At 37.4% G+C, this 18,247-nt stretch overlaps 1 protein-coding gene across 5 annotated transcripts in view; it reads right to left on the reverse strand.

Moving 5' to 3' along the window:
- Window positions 1-16,653, reverse strand: part of TTC29 (tetratricopeptide repeat domain 29) — a 205,360-nt gene extending 188,707 nt beyond the window's left edge. For 2 of the 5 annotated variants that reach the window (XM_046657079.1, XM_046657083.1), the window contains exons 1-4: window positions 16,515-16,653; window positions 15,851-15,890; window positions 10,596-10,693; window positions 8,634-8,717 (exon numbers count right to left, since the gene is read on the reverse strand). In XM_046657079.1, the coding sequence (XP_046513035.1) occupies window positions 8,634-8,717; window positions 10,596-10,687 (176 nt within the window). In that variant the 5' untranslated portion in view covers window positions 10,688-10,693; window positions 15,851-15,890; window positions 16,515-16,653. Of the gene's footprint in view, window positions 1-8,633; window positions 8,718-10,595; window positions 10,694-12,722; window positions 12,869-15,850; window positions 15,891-16,176; window positions 16,313-16,423; window positions 16,473-16,514 lie in introns of those variants that run through there. The other 3 variants (XM_046657080.1, XM_046657082.1, XM_046657081.1) reach the window with 3 other exon arrangements.
- Between the last annotated feature and the right edge of the window lie 1,594 nt (window positions 16,654-18,247).

Below are 18,247 nucleotides of genomic sequence, written 5' to 3' on the forward strand. Positions count from 1 at the left end.
GTACTGTGTGAGTACTGAGGATGCACATGTGAGCAAAGCAGCCATGGCTCCAGCCCTCTTGAAGCTTATAGTCTAGTAGAGGAAAAATGACAAAGCAATGCTGTAAGTGCCATGGGAGGAGTTCTGGACATTACAGGTATTACAGTAGCAAGGCTACCTAATACAGTTGAGCCATTTAAGGATGAGTGAGAATGAAATGAAATGGTAAGGGGAAAAAGCATTCTAGGCCAAGGGAAGGGTAATACACTAAAGTTGAGAGATAAGAGAGAACATTGTTTAATGAAGACCTGGGTAAATGCAGAGACAGAATGGTGTAATGGTTAAAGGATAGGTTTTGGAACCAGATTGCCTAGGTCCAAATTCCTGCTCTTCTACTTAGCACCTGTGTGACCTGGATAATTTACTTAATATCTCTGTGCTTCAATTTCCGTAGCTGCAAATGGAACCAACATAGATTTTTCTAGGATTAAATGACTGAAAACATATGAGGCACTTAAAGCAGTATCTGAAACATAGTACGTGCTTAACAAATATTAGTCATTATTATTATTTGAGCAAAGGATAAATTTCAAAGTGGGATTAGAAGAAATCACATAGTCTGGAGTGTGACTGGCTTTAGTTAAAAAATATTGATTGAGGGCCTACTATGTGTTGGCTACTGTTATAAGTACTGGAGACTAAGGAGCGAACAATACATTCCCAAGCTGCTCAGGTTAGTTCAGAAGGAGTCCTCTTTGATTACTGCCTTACTCACTCCCGCATTCATTCCATCAGTAAGCTCTGATCTCCCTATCACCAAAATATATTCTAAATAAGACCTTTTCTCATCATTTCCAGTACATCTACCCTGGTCAATGTACCATCATCTCTCTCTTTGGCTGTTGCCCAGGCAAATATCCACAAAACATCCTAAGTGACCCTTTTAAAATGAAGTTCTATCAAATCATTTCCCTGCTTAAAATGTTCCAATGATTTCCCAATAGACTTAGAATAAAATTTAAGCTCTTCAAAATTATTCTGACCAAATAACTTCTGATCCCTTAGGAATAATGTGAATGCAATGAAAAAAAATTTTTAAGAGGAAAAGAAGTTTGGAAAGATTCTTTCTCACTGATTATCTAGGAGTTTTAGAAGACACTATAGTAATTCATTAATTATGTTATGAGGGACAATCAATTATATTAGGGCACATTTATCCGGAAGGTTACAACATATTATTGACTAGAGAAAAAGTAGCTTAATAGTTCTAAGAAGAGTACTGTTCTAATTTTGAAAACAAACAAAAACAAGTAAATTAATACATAATTAATTCAGTTTAATTGATTTGGTAATATCTGAGGAAGCCCCGGGAAAGCAAAAGAGTATTTGTGAGCCCATAACCTGATTTTGTTCTAAGTACTGAGAAGATGACACTGTTTATTATAACATCTCGAGTTTCCAATGTAGAAAATAGAATAAGGTACGGGTATGAAGCAATATCAACATTGATGATAATTTTTTAATCATAACGGAGAATGGAAAATGGTGTAATTAGTTTTGAATCTTTGCACGCATGCTTTCTTAAAACAGAGAGAACACGGTACCAAAGACAAAACTCAACCTAATGAAACCATCTCGCCCCATGAATTATGGGTGATGTGGCTGAGTTCATCCCACTGACTGTCAGTTCCGACTGATTCAACTACTGTGGTACCTGGGTGCTTATCTCCTCTCATCACTTTGCTCCTTGTTACTGAAAAAGCAACTTCCCAAGTGATTTCCAAATAGAGGAGTGCCATTGTGCACCTCGAGGTTTATGAGCTATTATAGGAAGAGCTACATTCTCTGGCTATATTCCATGTATTTCTAAGACTATAGCTTTATACTTAAAGCAGTCTTATCATAGTAATGACAAGTTTAAGCAATTTATAAAAAGATTTTAAAAACTGCTTGGAATATCTCAGCAGGCTACGTAAATTGTATTGCTTGGCACAGCATAAATAAATTTCTGCAAAGTTACTATGTGTTGAAATTTTAAAAAATTGTCCTTTCAGTTGGCATTACTAAGTTTGAAATGCATCTCTTATTAAAAACTCTGTTTTCTGAACATGATGAAAATGATATCCAGTGCAAAGTAAAACAGGTAAGTATACATTTTTAAAGAAAAATGATAAATTAATATCACTACCTAAATCAATACTCAAAGTTAATGCAAAATATTTAGGTTATTTATATTATTAATAAATGTTTTAAAAAGCCAAAGAAAAATGATCAATGACAGTCAAAGATAATAGGTAAAGTGAGTGTTGTCTACGTGTGGTTCACGTAGAGAATCTCATTTAACTTCCATCAGAATTTCCTCTTATTATCTTCTCAAATAGTTGTGGAAATCAAAGATTAGAGAAGTCGGCTAACCTGCATAAGATTACATACACAGGTATCAAGTACTAAAGCCATATTTTCAACAGAGGAAGAAACCAGCTCCCATAATAGCCAGAGCTGCAATGCCGTAATTCTCATGCTTTTCCCTGACAAAGATCCTTTTTTAAAGTCTATTAGAGCTGCTAAGTTTAAATAGTTTACATGAAAACAATATTTTAAAGCAAACTTTTGAAGGACATAAAGACAAACATGCCTAAGAAATTGGCATTTTTGTGTTCTGTTGACATTTGAAATCTTTGTTCCCTTTTTATCCCCCAATTTGCTTTGCTGAAAATCTGAGATCCTTTTTGCACCTAGTGAACAATCGTTTTTAAGTTCCTTCCAACTGCACTTTTTAGATTCCCAAATTTGAAAATTTATTGATGTCAATATTTTTTTATTATGGTCAAAAAGTCTTTTTTGCCCCTAGTTTCACATCCTAGAGTTCTGCTGTGGAAGATAATACTAGAATTTAAATAAATAAGTAAATAAAGAAATAAAAATAAAAAGGAATGGCACCCCTCCTCTGTTCTCATCTGTATTCTGTGCTATTGCTTTTTTTTCTTTTTTAACATATATTTAGGGGAAAGAAAGGAATAATTGTCTCTCTGCTTCAGAGGACCCAAATCCTGTCTCTTTATCTTGAATCAAGAAGAAGACCTTAACATCCAATTTACTACCTAGAAGGAAAGGGGCAGACTCTTTCCTTCTCTTCCCTGCCTGTTCCTGTTAGTCACGTAACCATTTATTTGGCAATTGCCTTCTTCAGAAAGAAGAATTTGCAAAATTCTGTACAGAATTTTAATTTGCAAAATTCTATACAGAGTTTACTACTTTACAAAACAGTAAAATGTTTTGAAGAGAAAAATAATGATTTCACAAAATTATTTGAAAGTAAACAAAATGAGTGACGCAGAGGAAGAGCACATGTGAAGGGGCCTAAACACCCATAAGGTTACCATGAAATATTAAATCCCAAATAAACATTTTCATCTTGTTACATATATTTTGAGTGCCTGGTCATTGTGCAAATTCAGGTGCTAAATTGATAACAAGGGTATGCGTAGTTCATAAAAGCACTTTTGGAAGGCAATTTTGAAACAAACGCAAGATGAAAACCTAAGACTGGCAAAACGCTAATTTACTTTGAGTAAATATAATACAATTTGAAATAAAGCAGGAGAGCAACGCTTTAAAAGATATGAAAATAAATGATTCTTTGTTTCTTCATAACCCAAACTTCTTGAATACAGTAACTGATGGTTCTAATGGCCACTGTGCTGACAAAGTGATGCTCAGTAAACATCAACTGACAATGCTGAAAGATATTCTGAAAGAAAGCAGTATCTTACAGAGGCACTCAGTTTTGAACTAAATCTATTCTTCCACATAATAGAACTTGATATCCGAAGCAGAAAATAATATTGAGCAGATGAACATTCTCTGTCCCTTGATGATTTTGTTTATTTGTATCCTCATATACATAGCTAAAGCTGCGAAAACTGCCCCCCAGAAATTTTTATTTGAATCTATAAATGACACTTTTGTTACTTAGCTACTCAAAGCAATTATGATATGATAATAAGTGACACAAAGTCCTTTTTAAGACCAATAATGCATTCTGATAATATAATACAGAATAAAAACATCCAAAGCACAGAAACACATGACCTTCCTTAGTTGTTAAAGATCAGTTAACTACTATCAAGGAACTATTTGAAGACTTATCTAAGAAAGTCAAATTATCAATGTACAAAAAAATGTACCTATTAGGCACAATGATAATCTAGTCACTTAAAATGTAAGGAAGCATACTGAAATTCCTTCTGTAAATATAGATGGTAAAAAACCCAGAAGCTCTTGCCTTTGAACTATTTTACCCATTCTAAGTAAAATAAACTCTCATCAATTGGATTTGGCTGCTATTCCAGTAAAACTACTTTAGCTTAACCTGCTCATTTATTCTTTTAAATTTTATACTCCTACTTATGTGCATAAAATACTTTTGAGGAGTTAAACTTCCTCAATTCAAGGGTCAAGCCAGCTACATACAACATTTAACTAAAAGTGTTGTAACCAAAGAATATTCATAGCAGTATACCTATTTCTTGATTAATCTTACATTTATTCTTTCACTCATTCATTCATTTAACATCTAGTTGTTGAGCTCCAACCATGAGCCAGACCCTGTTTAGGCTCTGGGGAAACAGCAGCATACCTACAGACACATTCCTGTTGCTGTGGACCATCCATTCTGCTAGGGATGAAGACAGTTGACATGTAAACTCCTAATGAAAGATGGGAGCCAGGTTACAGCAGAAATAGACCCAGATGATTTGACTGAGAGTGAGTGTGGGTGGGGTGAGAGCTACTAGATGATGAGGTCAGGGAACAGCAGAGTGAGGAGGTTACATTCAAGGTAACACCTGCATGACAAGAAGGAGTGTCAGCAATAAAGGCCACACTGAGAGGAATGAGTGCTGGGGAGAACAGGTGGTTACCATAAGGGAAGCGGGGCGGGGGAGGGCAAAAGGGGTAATTAGGCTCACATGTGAGGAGATGGACTATAATTAGTTTTTGGGTGGTGAGCATAATGTGATCTACACAGAATTCAAAATATATTACGATTTACATCTGAAAGCTATATATTGTTATAATTCAATGTTACTGCAATTAAAAAAAATTTAAAAAACATTAAAAAAAAAGAAGATAAAGTCAGAGAAGTCAGCAAAGTGCAAACCACACACAGCTTTAGGCCATGATGAAGAGTTTAGAGTTTATCATAAGAGCAATGGGAAGCTCTTGGAGGGTTTTAAGTAGGGGAGTGTCACGATCTTATTTTTTCAAAAGATCACTCTGGTGGCTGAATTTTGGTGGAGTAGAGGGAATATTAGAAAAACAGAAGACTATTCTAGCAGTCTTGGTAAGAGATGACAGTGGCTGTGCAAGGAAGAGAAGTTGATGAACACAGGATATATTTTGAAGTTATATCTGATAGGAAATACTGATGGAGTAGATAGGAGAGGGGTGGTGAAATTCAAGTCTGCCTTGTTGCCATCTACTGAATTGGGGGAAGATTGTGGGAGGAATATTTTTGGGGGTGGGAGTGAGGGGCAGTAGAGGTAAAGCAAATATGTCAAGGAGGCAGCTGGATATAAAAAATTTGGAGCTCAATGGAGAGGTTGGGGCTGATTTACAAGTTTGATAGCTGTCAGGTTATTACTAATGTTTAAAGCCATAAGACTGGATCCAGATAGAGAGTGTAGCTGGAGTAGAGAGCCTAAGACCCAGCCTTAGGACAACCTACCACTGAGAGTTTGAAAAGAGAAAGCCAGCCAGCAAAGGAGACTGAGGCAGCACAGTCAAAGAGTTTGGAGGAAAACAATAGAACATGGCATCCTGGAAATCACAAGTACAGAATGTTCAAAGAGAGACTGCTCAACTCTATCAAATGCTGAAAAGACATCAAGCAAGACAAGGACAGAAACATGACCATTAGACGTGGTAAAGATGGAGGACATTGGTTACCTAAACAGATTTCAATGAGTCCTGGGGCTGAAAGCCTATTTAGAATCAACTGAGGAAAGAATGGGATGTGGAAATACTGAGAGTGCTTCTGAATGCAGTGAAGAGTACAGAAAAATGGGGTAGAACTTGGAAGGGAATACGAAGTCAAGGGAAATACTAGAGTAGATATGAATGCTAGTGAGGTTGATCCAACGGAAAGGGAGAAATTGATGATGTAGAGGGAAAACATGTTTAACGGCAAGAGGAAGACTTGGAACAAGTAAGAGGGGTGGTATCCAGAACACAAGTAAGGGTATCATCCTTAGACAAAAACAGGTACTTTCCACCCATTGCAATAGGAGGAAAGTCATAGAGTGTGAGTTTACGTACAAGTAGGTTGGTGTATTTTGGGGTAGATGATGAATTGTTATTGTAGGACTAGAAAAAGAGCACATGCATATTATGGGTATCAAAGCTAATGTACATCAGTTGTATAATAACTATAAATAAGTATATCTATTACCCTCCTAGAGAAGAATAAGGGAGGATAGAGAGGGATTTGAGGGTATATCTTACATATTGCTTTTGTCTGATTGAAAATTTGATTCACCAATTTGTTCCCATTACATCCTTGTACACTGAGGATCTGTGGCATACCAGTTTGTGCATTTTATGTCATCAGAAAGGGAATCAAATTCAAAATTTGTCTTCCTTGGCTAGTTTCATCCTTCCACCTTAGTCTTCTCTGATTTCCTCTAGACCTCTAGGCTGCACCTCACAGGACAATCAACAGTCATTCATTCCATATTTGTTTCTTGCTCTTAGATCTTACTGTCTCAAATAGAGACAAAGATGGGGCCAGGTATTTTATGACAAAATATAATTTTCTCTCCCACTGTGAAAAATCTAGCATTAGATATAAAGTAAGGACTTAACAAATGCTTCTTGACCAATTTATCTTTTTAGAGTTGAATGGCTAATAAAACGTTTTATGCAGCAATTCCTTGGCTAACAGAATATGCATAATTCCTCTTGGCACCTGCTGGGTATTGCTGAGGGATGCTGAAATCATTCATCAATTTTCTCCTTTACATGCTATTCAATTAGTTTTTTGGGGGCAAGGTCTAGAATGTATATCAATCAAAAGCAGATTAGTGAGATAAGTACAAGCTATCTTCCCACTAAGGTTTGCATCCACTATCTCAGGGAAAGAGCTTTAGTTGAAAAAAATATTCAAATGAAAGAAGCTTTAAGAAGAACACAATAGCAAGGCTTGAGAATTATCCAGCGCTACTTGTTTTCTGTAGCATAACATGGATTTGAAATCCATTTGGTAATACCCTTAGTGAAAAAGATAATATTATTAAGAGAACACTTATTGGCATAGCTTATTTTGCATTGTCTTAAATCAAAGTTTTCTTCACTCCAGACTGAAAGCTTAGAAGATTTTAAGTATACAGATTTTTGAGCTTGTTAAATTATGTGAGACATTAGTTAAATTCCAAATTTAATAATTCTTAAGCCAATTACAGATATTTGATGTCATTATATTTAAATCAGAATGCAAATATCGCTCATACATATTTTTCTTTTAAGAAGTAATTGTATCATCAGACAATATTGACCTTTAATTTTATCCAAGTGGTCACCATGGAAAGTTAATGAATTAACAACCAGAACAGCGTTTAACCAAAGACCCCAGATACTACACGCAGCAGTCAATAAAGCTCCAAGGAAGACAGTTACTGTAAAATTTTGTCACTCTATAAAATAAAGTAGCTACTGACAGAAGGAACTATTCCATTTTTCCATGTCGTATGGAAACTGACAAAGATAATATCTGATAAAATGAAACATACCAAGAGACTTAGAATTTTAGACTATATGAAAACCTATACCAAAAATATCATTAGGAATGCTCTTTCACTGGTATACCATAGCACTAAACAAAACTAATAGAATGTCTTAAAAGCATTTGCTGTATAAAATATTTTAATTGAATCATTTAATGAATTCCATAAGATGCATGTGCATTTATAAGATTTTCGCTTTTCAATGCTTACATCTAAAGTTCTAACAGAGTCACTAAGCATGTAGGTAGGAAATATTAAGCCTGTTTAGCTATTCTTCTAGGTTTCCATTCATTTCTTACTAACCTTCATGGACTTTTATACTGTTTTTACGCTTACCATCAATTAGGTTATAACTAGTGGAAAATGGCAAAGTTTACGTTGTTCATTTAAAAAATAAATCCAGACAATTAGAATTATTTTAAAATTAACCAATAAACTATGATCTGTTAAATCTTTTTGTGGGTTCTTGGTGGGGCGGCAGGAGAAGATACCTTATTAAAGGATTTTTTTTTAAATCACAAGAAAAAATGAAATATGCATCTTTCTCTTAAAGCTTTTTTCTCCCCCATGGAGGCAACATACCTTAAAATGGAGGTTATTAAGCAATTAACGGCACAGGTTTAACTAAAATATTGCAAATGTGATAATATAAAATCTTGGTAAATATGAGAATTTTGAAAGCCATAAAATTAAAGACTTTGATATGTGTAAGATCAATAGATATGACTTATCACTATTTAATATGAGCTTTAATTTTTAAATGCCATGTTCCAATGAAAAAGTGTACTGCACAGGAAAATTGAAATTTCAATAAAGAATTAAGACAAAAGAAACAAACTTTATATTAAAGTATCTTTAAGAGGTTATACTTACGCAGCAACCTCCGCTTTTGACAATCCTTTGAAATTCTCTTCCAGATAATGATCTATGTCATTTTTTTCTTTGATCAATTGAGACCTAAATGAAATGGAAAGAAATAATAAAGCACTGCCTTATCAAGTTGAAAAGCTACCAAATATATAAAATGCCACCAGGAGAACAGCAATATTCAGGAATAATACCATATATAATAAACGTTCTACAATACCTATAGAGTTAGGTTGTTGATTGATAATTTCAAATTTTGAATTTTCTTGACTGGAAAAAGACAGGGAAGAAGATTAAACCCAATGTGTAAACAAATAAAAGACAAACACGTTAACAAAATCTGCATCCTTAAATAAATGGAGTTTTCTCCTCAAAGCTTTTAAGATCTTCCATGTTACTCACATTGTTTCACAGAATAATTTGCCAACTATAGAAGTGATATTCTCTTGGCACAGAATCCTGAACTAAGAATATGTATTTGATACATATGTGTAAAATTTATCTGTTCTAAACACCAGCAAATTTTGCTCTGAAATGCTGTTTGAGTGGGGGTTTTTCTGTCACACATAAAATTCAAATTGTTATTAAAAGTTCAAGGTGCAAAGTGATTTTAAGAGGACTTTACTGAGAAATATGTTACATGTTTAGTGCATTCATTCTTCACACCCCTTGCAGCTTTAAAAATAAGCTTACTATTAACATCTTACAACCATGGGAGTATGGGACTAAGCAAATATCTGATTTTACTCAGAAGCTAATGGAGAAGGTTGATACAAAACTTTGCTTTAAATGGTTACAATAAAAATATTTTTCTTCAACAAAATGAGTGCAAGAATAATATTCTTTAAAATACCTCTTATTTTAGGGATGCGAGATTGGGCTATGTTTCTGCTCATGTTGAAAAGAAAATGTAGTCTCAATCATTAAAGAAGACAGAAAGAATAAACTTTTTCAGACTTTGTTAATATTTCACATTATTTAAAAGTAAAATGGAAAATAATATATATATACTGGTAATATAATGTTATGTCAGTTATAGCCCAATAAGTAAATATGTGTATTATATACTGAAATTATGCATCACTGAAGAATTTCTGATTTTCAAAAATTTTTAAAAGAAAATTTGATTTGCTATTATAAAAGAATTTTTATGTTAGTATAGCCGAATGTATTTATTTTGGTCCAGGGGCTTTGGTCTTTCCCAGAAATACTGAAAATGAGGTATGATCCTTCTCAGAACAAAGTAGTCTCATAATGCTTTGATCATTATGCCTTGCAGGAATTGAAAGGAATGCACATAAGAAAAATAATCAAACCTACATATGTAAATTATTTATATTGATAAATAATATGTGCATTACTAGAAACCAATATGGCTATAAATGGCAATGTCTAAATAACACAATCTCAGTTAATATTCATAATCATGACAAAACACATTGCGTTCTCTGTCCTGGCATTTCTTGGCTATAACTCCAGGAGCTCGGCAGCCGTTCACGGGCAACAGCAGTTTGATGATGCGCTTTCAGGCTCCAGGATCATTTTAAGAGCTAAATTGTGCCTGCCAGCCTACCCTGTTAGTAAGACTGTGTCCTCTTTCCCCCAAAACAGAAATCAGCACTCACAGCCTTGTGGATTATAAGCCATAGACTTTTCACTCCTAAAGCATCTGCTTTCTATTCTCCACACACATTTTAAAAATGAAATGTATCTCCGAAGTTTTATAGGAACCATGATATAATTGGAATAGGAAATAAAATGATCATATGAGCACTAGCTTGCTAATTAAATATATTCTGAATATTTGAATGAAGTTCATCAATCCTTTTGAAACAGTAAATTTGAATATTTTGAATATAACAAATACTTTTGTCTTTAAACAATTTTGTTTTTGAAATATGATATTGACTTTTCTTACTGCAAGAAATTCATTCCGCAGGAGAAGAAATAAAAACCAGGGCCACGTACCTTGGAGCTGTTGTGGGGGAGCAAGGCAGCTTCTGTCTAGCTAAGGACGTAAGCTTTGGGCATGTCATGGGCAGTGGGGGCAGGGTGGTCATTCTGAACTATAAAAAGAAAACGAAATGGTATTTTAAAGGATAAATCTTCCAAAGAATCCTTTAAGACATTATTAGAGATCCACAGTCTGTCATCTGAGCTGAGAATGCCTCTGTGAGCAGAACTATAGCTCTTTATTCAGGAATGATACTCAGTAAGTGGATTCTGCAGGTTGCGTCTCTCATTATTTTCCTCCACAATCTGCCTTTTGGCCAATTTATGACTTACCTTCATCTCCATTATGAAGTACACAAGGAGAAAATCTGATAAATGAGTTGAAGATTCAGACAGTCAGGAGCTTTGGTATGAGTTTTGTTAAGTAACATGGTTGCAATTAAAGGGTGAAGGTTTTTAGGACAGCTGTGGATTTCAGATTTTCCTGCTTTGCTTTCCTGTTACAGTCAATAACTGAAAATTGCTCATACTTTGCTATTTTCCAAAAACTTTATCACTCACAAATAAAGGCTTTCCCTTAGAAGTGATAGATGCTAAGAATGACTCTCAACAAGGAGAGAGCTATCCTGAGGGACACACAGCTACAAGAGTGTAACAAATCACTTCAAAATATAGTGGGTTAAAAAAGATTGTTTAAAACAAAAATCATTTTATTATCTTTCGCACTTTTTGCCGGTCAGCAATTAGGACAGGGCACTGTGGGAATGGCTTTTCTCTACTCCACAATGGCTGGGGCTTCTGCTGGGAAGACTCAGAAGGTTAGGGGTAGCTCAATGGTAGGAAGCAGGAATCATCTGTCTTCACTCATATATCTGGTGGTTGATGCTAACTACTAGCTGGGACCTCAACTGGGTATGTCTGCCAGAATACATACATATGGCCTCCTCATATGGCTTGGGCTTTTTCACAGCATGGCAGCTGTAGACTTCTGATATGGCAGCTCCGGGCTCCAAAGGCAAGTATCCCAAAGAAAAGCCAAGTGGAAGCTGTATCTCCTTTTAAGGCCTGTCCTTGGAAGTCACATAGCATCACTTCCACTGTAATGAGCCCGCCTAGATTCAAGACTAGTGAACACAGACCCACCTATTGATGAGAGAGCATCAAAGTCACATCGAAAGAAAAGAACATGAGATGGGAGATAGTGTTGCAGCCATCTTTGGGAATTGCAATATGCCACAGTGGAGAAGGTAAGTGAGCAAGAATAAAGGTGGATCTATAAAATCAAGTTATATAAACCTTACCCTGAAGAGGAAGAAATGTGGAAATACGTCTGTGGATTTAGAATAGAAAAATTGTCACATGTTGCAAGGGTTTTCAGATGCAAAATAACCCATGCTTCTACTGTTAAAGAGAGAAGCATCCAAAAGCCCAGTGATTCCCCACCACTATTTCCGCCAGTTTTGACCTCTATCTACACTTAGCTCCACTAAGCAACTGGAAGGCTTGTTTTCACTTTTGAATCACTTGTCTTGCATTCACTACCTGTGTCTCCTAGAGTAAATGACTATCAATCTAGGCCTTGAATATATTCAACAGATATTTATCGAGCTTCTATTTGGTGTCAGGTACTATTGTAGGTGCTGAAGATAACAGCAGTGAACAAAAATCTCTGACCTCAGGAATTCACATTATAGGGGGTGGATATAGGGGAAAAACAGATGATACATAAATAAAGTACATAAAACACCAGATAAGATCTATAGCAAAAAATAAAGCAATGAACTAGAAAGTACCCAAATGCTCACCCAGTAGCCAAGGGATAAATAAGAGCAGAAGGAGAGGAAGTCAAAGAAGTTAAGAAGAAATTTGGTGTTCTGATGGTATAGGGTCTTGAAAGCTACTATAAAAATTGTGAGTTTTACTCTGATTGAGGTAAGAATCCATTGGAGGATTTTGAGCAGAGGAGGGACGTGATCTGACTTCCACATTGAAAGGATCCCTCTGGCTTCTCTTTTGAATTTAGACTGTATGGGGAAGAAGGGCAGAGAGCAGAGAGGCCAGCTGGGAGCTTGCTGTGAGTTCTGGGTGAAAGAGGATGGTGGTTTAGGAGGCAGAAGTGGAGGTGGGGAGACATGGTCTCACCTGAGGTAGAGCCTCCTGTAGATGGCTGAGACACAATATTTCTCTACTGCCGCAAAGCCATGGTGGGGGGTGGTGGGAGGGGGAGAGCAATAATACTTGAGGGAAAATCTTTTGAAATTCAGTGTAGAAATAGATAGTCTTGTGTTCTGAAAAAAAAATTATTACCCTAGCCTGAAAATAATTTTTCACATAATTAATGCCAAAATTCTAATGTAGATCAATGTCTTGTTTTAGATATAATAGAATCCTAATATTACCCAGATTATCAGGGCATGATATGATCCATGAAACATAATGTCCACTTATTTTTATACAGTTATAGCTTTAAAGTACACAGTCTAAACAGCAAATGTTAGTCCTCTCCTCTAGAACAAACATGAGAAACATATTGTATTATACTTCATAACTTCATAATCTAGTGACTTCTTCTGTAACTTAAAAAAATCTATTTTTCTGATCAGATGTTATATTCACTAGTTCTTGGGATAACCAGAACTGACTAAATGGCAACATTATGCAGAACATGTAGTGAGAAGTCATGATGAACATAGGGTTAGACCTCATGTACGGGTTTGAAGGGACACCAAAACTCCCCAGACCCAATTCCCATGAGCCTATTTCAGAGAAGCTGTGAAGACGCTATGTTCCAGAGTCCTCTGATGCTACAGAGCAAATCTGGGCCATCTCAGTTCTTAACCCTGATCTGTTTACCCCTAGCAGATTTCGAAAGGGAGAGAAGAAAGCAATGACTGTATTTGCTTCAGCTGGGACATTCCGTCCTCTATGAATTAAGACACTGTTCTGAGAGCCCCGTTTGCTTACCAAGAGCATTGAGGCAGGGGTGGTCTCTGCATTCTTGCAGGGGCCTTTGAAGGGTTCACCCAGGAGCTTCAAAATGAGGAAAAGCTACTGGTAATTTTACCAAATACTAGGAAGACCCAGCTACTTGTAGACGGACAGAGGGACCAGGCCCCAGAAGCTCTGACCCAGCCAATATATCCAATCAAGATAGGCATAAGCCCCCTCAAAAGTTGGGCTTCCAGTACATGATATAAAATTCATCCTTTTTGATGTTTACTTGGGTTAGATGATTTCTGCTAGAAAATATAAGCATTGAATGAAATCAAACGCAATGTTATACATGGAGAGGAACATGTCTTCTTTGTCACACAGATCAACTGTGATTTTTCTTTTTCTTTTTTTTTTTTTTTCAAAATCTGAGTTAACGTTTCCTACCATTAAAGTTTCAGCTGCCAGTTCCTTCATTTTGCTCTCCTCTGATCTGAGAACATTAGCAGCAGGAGCACCTTTACTCTTAAATTTAGTTTAATGTAAGTATTGCAAGCCCTGCTGGCAAGCCTTAAGGCACAAACTCTGAATGGGGGGTGGTCAGAGCTGAATGATAAAGTGGAAGAAAAGTTATTAACTGCATGTTGGAAATAATATCCCTTGACTAATCTGTTTGGGAAAGTTTAAGGTCAAAGTTAGGGTGGAAGTTGAGCAGGGCTCCCTCCCTGTTATAAACCCCTATCTTACCTTGCCTGTGCCTGCTGGGAAAGGGGATTTTGTTTTTCACAATATGTGGTCACATAAGGGTATTTTGCTTTACATAATAGATACAGTGTATACTGAAATTTTACACATATAATATTTGAACTGCATCAAATATTTAAAGGGATCCCGTAACAAATTATTTTCTTATCTAAGGAATCACCATCTTTTTCATGTTTTATAAATTTAGTCTTTTTTATGTTACATATTCTTAAAGCAGCCAAGTAGCTGTATTCCAGCATATAAAAGCAGCGAAGGGGAAAATAAGTGAGAAAAAGCGCAAGCATGCTTAGAAGCCTGTTGTTTCAGAGGTAAATTATACCTATCGAGTGAAGAAAGCCTTTTGCTCTTTGTTAAATGAGTTGTATCATTTTCCTGGTGTTAGATTGACAGTGTTCCCAGCTCCTAGGTGAGCTCTGACCATGAGGAATGGGACTAGTGCTGCGGAGTGACTCACCTAGGCCTGAAGCAGAAATGGGACACGTCCTTACCGATGGCACTGCCTCAGGGTTCTCCTAACTCAAGACCACAGAGGAGACCACACAAGGTGGGTACCACTGCAGAGTGGGGGATGGTTCAGATTCAGGTGAGTAAGGGAGGAGGAGAATGAGAGGTACCTCTCTGGCTGGTACCCAAACCAGCTTCGCCCCAGGAGCCAAGGGTGCAGCAGTCTGTTAGGAGGACCCAGAGGCAGCTCCCCCAGTGCCAGCAAGTGGACGGTGCTTCATGTGGCACCACGGGTGCTGAGACAAAGATCAAAAGGCTGCCTGAAGCCATTCCACTGCTGGTGTTCAGAAGACATTTGGTGGATTCTTTGATCTGCTGGTCGGCTCTCGTATCACACTTACAGTCTCTAAGTTTGGCCTCCACTTGAGAAGACAAATGAGAGTGGAGAAATACAGGATGAAAGGTTTGAGAGTGCTGGGTAAGGCTGAATGTGTCCCATGGCGTGAGTTGAAATTTCTGGCCCCCAAGTAAAATTCTTCAAAGAGTATCCCTCTTGCCCACTATCCCCAGAGATACCCTCATCAGGAAACACAAAGGAAGGGAAGGCCTAGCACTGTGTAGACAGAGGTTACTTGGGGAGTGATTCTGTCTGAGGCTGACCACTGTCTCCAGAATTCAGCCACTTTGGGGTAAAAGCTGAGATATGTGAAATAAAGCCAACAAACCACAGCAAGCAAATTTATTATGTGTCAAGAGAGTTCAAAGTAAATATGATTTTTTTATGGCCAACCAAATCATTTACAAGAATTAGAACTTTTAATATTATTACTACAAACACTTTTCCTATGGATGGTCAAAGAAAACTACAGAAGAAATATCAATAACTGTGCTCCTGAAAAGAGCAAAAAAAAAAAAAATTCACATGAAGACATTTAAAGAGTCACTAAATAGTTATGCCTTGTATCATAATTTTTGGACACTTCTAGCACTCCATGGTACATAATTAAATAGTTGTTAAATAAAATAAATAGAAATCATACATTTCCTATCAACTGAAATTTATCGGTGGTTAAATCAAAATCTAAAGCAGGACAAGTGTTTGAAGGCGGGCCATGTTTCCCTTAACTTACATTTGGAGATTACTGCTGAAGCTCTCTCCAGGCTTGCAGACTTCAGTTTGAAGATCAGGAAGCAAAGATTAATAGCAAAGGACAGAAGAAAAAAAGTTAAAAATTAGTTAATAACTCCTTCCCCCGCCCCAAATCATAAGATAAGATTCTTCATACAACAAATACTAAACACTTGCGTTGTGTTTAGATGAACTTTTTTTAAATCCCAAAGTATAGACTCTATGGCAGAAACTAATCATTAATTCCCATACATCTGAAATATGTATACTTATTGATATATTCCAATACAAATGTGACATTAGGGATAACAATTTGATCTAACTTACGAGAGACGCAGTTATCTTTACCCAAACCGAGGGCATCTCAGTTCCCTCTCTGCCCCCACCTAGTTCTGAACGGAACTAATAATTTATTCCTACGCCTGTTTATTTTTCCACTGTTCTCAGAGGATCAGTTGACTGGGGAGCGAGAAGAACGTCTTAACCCTGCTCCTACTTCTACTCATTTCTTGAGGGAAACGGCAAGGACCTCGGCTCAGGCTCAGGAAGCTTAAGACAGAGTCCACAGACTCACGGAGGAAAGTCTGTCGGGGTCAGGGAAGGGACAGCCTGGAAGAACAGCCCGCCTCTTCTAGGAGCCGTTCAAGTCCTACCACGAGCCTCACCTCAGCTGTTAAGAACCTCGGTGGACTGGTTCTGGGGAACAACTCTAGCTTTTTGTTCCTCCCAAGTGTGTCCCCCACCAGTGGCAGGTGCTGGGCGCCGGCGCTGCCCCCTCTTCCCACGGTGGGTGTAAGACCTGGCACAGCCAGTGCTCCGAGAGCGGACGCGAGAGCGTCTCCAGGGATACAGAGGGGACGGGGCGGGGTGGGCAGGGGCGGGGCTAGGCTAATCACAGGCTCAGGATTGGGGCAGCATCCAGATTTCTCGGACACGGGGGCGGAGCCTGGGGGGCGGAGTCTATTGAGGCCTGTGCGGGGCCTATAGACCCAGCAGGCTTTTCAAGCAAGGCAGTTCTCAGACCGCTTTCAGACGTTACTAGTTCACTTAATAGAAGGGCCTCGAATTTGCCGCCCTGGATCATCTCCTTCATAGCTTTGCATTCTCTATATTTTACAATATTTCCCTCTTGTCCACAAGATTGATAGGAAAACGATTGGCTTGTCATTCGTGACCCGCATGATCTGATGCCACTAAATAAGTCATTCATTCCCCTCTTCCTCAGCCTCTGTTGCAGTTGGAACCATCTTTTCCCTGCCCCGCAAAAACACCTACCCCTGTCTCCAGAAAGATAATCCAATTTTGAGTTGTGATGAGCTAAAAATTCAAGGTCTCTTTCATAGAATCTCCTTGCGTCCTGTATTTATATATACATACTTTTAAAATTTTACCTAACGCTTAGTATTTTATGTTCACACCTACCAAATGTCAGCCTGTTAATCTCAGCCCATCATTCCATCCCTTCTCTCACATGTAAGCGTAAGGAAGTGAGTTTCTTTGCTGTTCTTTCGCACATATAGAGAGCAAGAAGGCTTGTTGCTTATTACTTATCAAATATAAATGTGATGGAAAGCAAGACTTTTATTCACTGCCTACTGTCACATACTGTAGGAGAGTGAGCCAGCAATATTGCTCACATGAGTCCTTCTATTAACCATAAATCGATTCTATTTGGAGTACAAGAATAACAACTGTAACCACATTTTCACTCCAACATCTAATTTGCTACAGCAAATTACTAAATTATTTCCACCATGCAAATTTACATTATACATTCAGTTGATCACTGTGACTACCTGTGACAGGGCTCCAACTGGATCTCCCACATCAGGAATGCCCATTCTATTCTCATGAATTTGTCCCCCCTTTTTTCAGCATCACCTTAACACAACTCTACTGTGACCTGTGTGAATTCTGTTTCAGTCCTTGCTGCCTCTTCTGCTTTGAGGTTGTGAATTCCATGCACTTCCTTTCTCACATGAGGCTCTCCTAGCCTGGCTTTCTAGCCAGCTCCTTCTTGCCTCTTCAGACTTATTCCTCCTGCATGTTGCTTTTTCATGGGCAGTTCTTTGACTAATTTTCTTTCTCCTCTGCTTAGCATAAGATTTCTTAGAGCTAGGGAATTCAGTTAGAGAACTTTCTTTGCAAGAGACAGAAAAGCTGACTCAAACTGGCATAAGCAAAAATGGAAACTGATTGTTTTCTAAACCAAAGGATGCCAGCTTCAGGTGTAACTTTATCTAGAGACTCAGGCCCTTGTGAAAACTTCGAGGACTCTAGAAAACACACACAGAATTCAGCACATGGAATTAATCTCTTCCTCTCTCTACTCCTTCCTCTTAGACTTACTTTTATTATATGAGTATCACTTTGCATGGTGCCTGGTTTATATGAGTAA

The sequence above is a fragment of the Equus quagga genome, chromosome 3 (assembly GCF_021613505.1).
Source record: "Equus quagga isolate Etosha38 chromosome 3, UCLA_HA_Equagga_1.0, whole genome shotgun sequence".
NCBI classification, from domain to species: domain Eukaryota; kingdom Metazoa; phylum Chordata; class Mammalia; order Perissodactyla; family Equidae; genus Equus; species Equus quagga.